Source organism: Gavialis gangeticus, unplaced genomic scaffold, assembly GCF_001723915.1.
Source record: "Gavialis gangeticus isolate Ggan-Ray unplaced genomic scaffold, GavGan_comp1, whole genome shotgun sequence".
NCBI lineage: Eukaryota > Metazoa > Chordata > Crocodylia > Gavialidae > Gavialis > Gavialis gangeticus.
In genome coordinates, this window is record NW_017729011.1 from 14,053,220 (window position 1) to 14,058,816 (window position 5,597).

General features: G+C 54.9%; 1 protein-coding gene across 1 annotated transcript in view; it reads left to right on the forward strand.

Moving 5' to 3' along the window:
- ST6GALNAC4 (ST6 N-acetylgalactosaminide alpha-2,6-sialyltransferase 4) overlaps window positions 1-4,914 on the forward strand; it is a 16,572-nt gene extending 11,658 nt beyond the window's left edge. The window contains exons 3-5 of the mRNA XM_019510538.1: window positions 584-996; window positions 2,230-2,337; window positions 3,120-4,914. Of these exons, the coding sequence (XP_019366083.1) occupies window positions 584-996; window positions 2,230-2,337; window positions 3,120-3,309 (711 nt within the window). The 3' untranslated portion in view covers window positions 3,310-4,914. The remainder of the gene's footprint in view (window positions 1-583; window positions 997-2,229; window positions 2,338-3,119) is intronic.
- Window positions 4,915-5,597: the final 683 nt, after the last annotated feature.

Sequence of the window (5,597 nt, forward strand, 5' to 3'; positions counted from 1 at the left end):
GAGATTCTTGGGGAGAAACCAAGGTGGCTTTCTGCCACAGTCCCTTCCTACCCCATTTTCTATGATTCTGCGACTCTTGGGTTCCTTTCCTCCTTGAGTCCTTTCAGTGATCACTTCCTCAGCTTCTCCCTGGTGAGGATAGATTGCATGTACCACTGTGCCTGGAAGGGGAGTGACCCAGTTAATATTTGCAAAGTGATTTAAGCTCCTAAGGTGGGAAAGAAAGTACAAAGTGTCAGCAGTGGAGCTCGTGTGGCCTGGGAAGTGGCAGATTGCTTTTGCTGCTCTCTTTTCCCCAGTGCAAGCAGTTCTCTGGGCTGCATTTTAGAGCATGTCCAGTGACATGACTGCAGTTCCTGTGTAGATGCTGCTTCTGTGGAAAGCCTCATGGCCTGGGTCAAGGTTGGGGAGTTGCAATGAGGGAACCTGAGGGTTGACAAGAGGTCATGGAAGTGCCTGTAAGGATGGCATGGAGTAAGGGGCAGGAAGCTGTGGAGAGTGGTGAGAGCCTGCTGCCAGCAGGGAGACGTGCCCCACTCCCTTTCCTGGTCTCTGGGATTGCTAACGACTGGTCTTGCTGCAGCCACTTGTCCGAGCCCCATGCCTTCGGTGCGCCATCGTATCCAGCTCAGGCCAGATGCTGGGATCACGGCTGGGGAAGGAGATTGACCGGAGGGAGTGTGTGCTGCGCATGAACCAGGCGCCCACCACTGGCTATGAGGAGGACGTGGGGACAAGGAGCACCATCCGAGTCGTTTCACACACCAGCATCCCCTTGCTTGTGAGGAACCACTCGTACTTCTTTGAGCAGTCTTTGGAGACCCTCTACATCATCTGGGGGCCTGCCAAGGTGATGGGCAGAGAGAAGGTGGGGAGGACTTATAGGAGCCTCCTGAAGGTGAAGCAGATGTATCCCAGCCTGGAGATCTACACGCTGACTGAGAAGATGATGGCATACTGCGACGAGGTCTTCCAGAACGAGACGGGCAAGAACAGGTGAGCAAGTGCCTCCCCCCTCTCGCACAGGTCCCCAGGCCTCCATGTCACACCACTCACTGTGGTGACGAGTCTGTGAGCTCTCTCCAGCTGTGGGGTGTCAGTTCATGTCCAGCACAGGTCAGGAGAGACCGCAAGTCATTGCCCTCTGCTTAAAGGGGTTTTTCGAGATCTTGGCAGCGAGGCGGCCACAGTGCACAAGGCTCTGTACTTGGCACCGAGAGCCCCCTAGTCTCCCACTGGGCTCTGTCCAGTTGGCGGTCTCAGGAGAGAAGCCAAGCACTGACTGACTGGGCTGGACGGTGGGGCAGCCTGAGGATGCTTGCCTTGCTGTAGCTTGTCCTGTACTAGAGCTGTGGGCAAACGGGTCATAGTCTCCAGAGCTGTCCATTCAGCCTCATACAGCAGCACTTTGCTCGCTTAAAGGAGAAAAAAGTGCTCAGAGACCAGCTGGAAAATGAGTCTGAGGACATTCATGCATCCTGCTGGTGCTGGTATTTTTCTGCCTGCATCCTCCTACTCCTGGTATTGAGTTGGTTTCCTCCAGCCTGAGTGCAAAGACTGTTTACAGGGGCATGGCCTTGAACTTTGCACTACAGCTTCTCCAGAGGAAATGAGCTTATGGGTGAGGGCCTTGTTCCCCTCAGTTGGCTGCTGATACAGTATGTATAGTATCCACTCCCCAGCTCTCACCCCCATTGCAGATGGCAGTTGCTTTGAACTCCCTTCCCTCTTCCTTTTCAGCCTTGTCTCATTCGGGTTCTGCTGGAGCCAGTTCCCAGGTTTTTTCTGTGCTGCGTTATCTGAGTCCCCATTAGCTGCTCCCCAGTTAACACCAGATCTCAACAGCTGGGACGGCTCCTGCAAGATACTGTGTGCTCTTGGGACAGAGCCCATGGGGAGGAGGGAATTGGCAAGGAAACCTGGTCCCCGGTGGTACTAATCAGTTGGGTGGGACTTCTTATGCTCTGCAGAGAGTAGCTGTCCTGGGCTAAGAGCCAGTGCCCTTTCTCTTCTTTCTCTTCTCTGCTTCCTGCTGCAGTGACTGCTCCAAATGCCCATGCCCTGAGCCAGTGCAGGACTGGGCACTACTGTCCGCTCCTTCTGTGGAAGTCTCCAAGTGCCAGGGGCCCCTCTTGCAGTCTGCACCTCTGCTGTCGGGCAGGGGAGCCTCATGGAGCCAGCCCCCTCCCCTGCAACCGCCCTCCAGCTCTGTTGCTTTGTGCCTTGCAGGATGAAGTCTGGCACCTACCTAAGCACTGGCTGGTTCACCATGGTTCTGGCCATGGAGCTGTGCGAACAGATCCACATCTTCGGTATGATCAGCGATGGCTACTGCAGGTATGGCCGCAAGGGAGGGCGTGATGCTTCGCGGGTCCAGATCGAGATTGCACACCATGGCTGTCACACCAGTGCAGCGGGGTCCAGAGTCTTCCCTCGAGCCTTGGCATGGAATCTAGTAAAGAGAAGCCCAGGCATGTGGGGAGACGCAGGCAGTTGAGAAGGCCTGGAGATACAGGGGCTGCTGAGGAGAAGGTCCTTGCCCCATCCGTAGTGAGATGCGGGGGTCTGGAGTCCAGGGCTGGGGAGCTTTCTCAAGGGTTCCTGTAAGCGGAAAAGGCAGTGTGCAGCAGGGACACAAAATGAGTAAGGAGCAGGTTGCTGGCCACAGGCAGAGCCTTGCTCTGAGTGGAGCCTGTGCCAGCTGGAGTCTTGGAGTTGGGCCAGGGGAGGCCATGGAGGAGGGCCCAGGGCCAGCCACAGCCTGAAGCAGTGAAGGGCTGGTGGGGTGGGGGGGAGGTGGGTTTCCAGCAGGGCCGGCATTTCTGGCATGTGGGAGGAGACTACTGGTGCATTCCTCTGCCCCAGCCCTGTCCTGGGGACAGGACTTGTCCCTTATCCAGCCTGCTTGTAAAATCCTCTACTGCTGAGGCTCAGGGAGGGCAGGATGCACCCCCATGGCCTTGTGTAGCTGTGGGATCTAGAGTCCCATGTGCCCAGAGAGGAGAGCAGAGATCCCTGATTGCAGCTGGCCCCTGAGGGCTCTCTGCTCCTGAGCTGTTCAGGCTGGCATCTCCCTCACCCAGGGAGCAGGAGCTGTAGGAGCCCCCTCTTGTCACCAGGGAGAAGAACCACCCCACCGTGCAGTACCACTACTTTGAGAAGGGCAAGCTGGATGAGTGCCGCATGTACCTGGTCCACGAGAGAGCCCCGCGTGGTGCGCATCGCTTCATCACTGAGAAAGTTGTCTTCTCTCGCTGGGCCAAGCGGAGGAACATGGTCTTCATCCACCCCTCATGGGTGGGTGGGTAGCGGGGGGCGCTTACCAGCCATACTAACCTACAAAGGCATGTTTCAGGTGGTGTCAGGTGCCCACTCTTTCCAGAGGCTCTGTCTGTGCTGGAGTTTAGCACCACAGGTCCTGGCTTCTCTGCAGGTTTGATCTTTGGTCTCTGCTCAGGCCAGGTGCTGATCTGGAGGGAGGTAGAGAAACCCCAAGGTGCAGTTCAGAGCACTTGAGGCCTCAGCTGGAGGGAGCCTGCATCTCACAGGCCCTCAGTGTGCTGAGCCATGGCCCGAGGTCTGCCTCAGAAACGTTTTAATCTTTGATACCAGGATGAATATTCAGTGCCGTACTAAACATTTAGGTCTCCCTGCAGCAACAGGTGGCAGGCCTGGGACATGATCTGTTCCGGGGTTAAGTCAAGGCCTGTTCTGGGCTGCAATTCATCACTGTGCTGCAAAGGCCATGCCCCACTCAAAGTTCACTTGTGCCCTCAAGCCCGGAAGGAAGGATGGTCTTGCTATTAGGGCACTGGCCTGAGACTCAGGAGGGGGTGGAGGTCAAATCCCAGCTTTGCCTCAGTTTCCCTGTGTGTTCATGGACAAGTTATCTAGACCTGATCCAGGTCAGTGGAAAGACTCCCATTTATTTCGATGGGCATTGGCTTGGGCCCTTAGTCTCTCTTCCCATTTCAACTCTTCTACTTGCATGTAGCATCTCTCCCTTCCACCCTAGGTCTTGTCACTTTAGACTGCAAGCCTCTTACCATATGTACGTGCAGAACCTAGCGCGCGGGGGTCCTGATCTCTGTTGGGGTTTCTGAGCCACACTGATTCCTATGGTCTTGCATGAAGCAGCACACGAGACTTGTGTGGGTGATTTTCCTCTACTGGAAACATAATGGGGGGTGATGACTTTTCAGTGCTCTGATGCTTCCTTCAGTTTCCTTCTAAAGGTTTCTCTTGTTTGGACTCAGCCAAGCAGAAGGAAACAGCCTGTTAGCAAGTGCAGAGTGGTGCCTGCTCTGCTGTTCACCTGAGAGAAGAGGCCACATTACTCCCTCATCTCCCAGTCAGGGCAGCAACTGTCCTGGTGCCAGCCACATTAGAAAGGGCACCTCTATTCAGACTGCATTGTGGGCTGGCAAGCTGAAGTTTACATTTCTTGTCTCAGTTCTGTTTCCAAGTGCAGGGAGTTTTGACCTCATGCTCTGGTCTGGGCACTTAAGGGTGAGTCCTATTCTTACCTTTCTAAGAGTTTGAGAAACATGCATCTCCAAGCACTTTGCAGTGTCCTAGCCTGCCCCATGACCTGAGACTTCCATGGCCTGAATTCTCAGAGAGGCAGTGGCTTGCTGTGGACTCCAGTGGCATTGGCAGCTTTTTGCTGCAGAAGAGGTGCCAGCCCCAATAGTACCCCAAATCAATAGCACTTTAAACCTGCAGGTATTTATGTAACTGGAGCTGAGCACAGCCACCCTGGCATCCAGTGGGGGAAGGCCCTGGGGCCAGATTCTGTCCCTTTTTCCTGGGTGGGTCCCCTTCAGGCCCCTGTGTTGCCTTTGTTACCAAGTGCCCTTGGATTGATACCAAAGCACCTGGACCTAATAAAGTCCTTTTAAATTTTCTGATCTCACAGCATTTGTGCAAACTGGAGGAGTTTATTTGTCTGGGCTCAGTCAGAAAGGTCCCACATGGTCCTGCTGCTGTCCTTCAGCAGTCTTCATCATCACGGATTCTGCTGCTGAGACTCCAGGCCTGTGTGCGTGTGTGGGGGGGTGAGATGCTTGCTCCTGCAGAAACTCCTGCTCTCAGCATTCCTTCAGCCATTTCCTGTAATAATCCATGCTCGGGCAGCCCATGCGCCCTGCCTTCATGCAGCTTGGGTCTCTGCCTGCTCTCTCGTGGCTGTACGACAGGAGGAGGTGGGGCAGGCTGGTTAATGGAGCCTTTGGTTTAACTTGCCCATCAAGTTGGATTCTCCTGGCATCCAGCCCTGGCTTGTCTCTAGCAGGAAATAGGACGTAGACAAAACCTGCTCCATGATGTGGCCGTTTAAGCTCCAGGTGATTGGGAGCAGGTGATGGCTGAAGGAAGAATAGAGGCACTGCTCAGAGAGGATATGGTTCCAGGTCCCCCAGTAGTGCTGGAGGGGCAGTAAGGGGGAAAGATATCCAGGCTACTACCTCGTTAAGGGCCTGGACTGATGAGCTTTGTTGAGTGGGGCAAAGCTCCCCTCCTAGCTAGCCCTGGTTGAGTTATGGGTACAGGGTGGATACATTTTCCTCCTGTATCCCTTACAATGGGGCTGTCTTGAC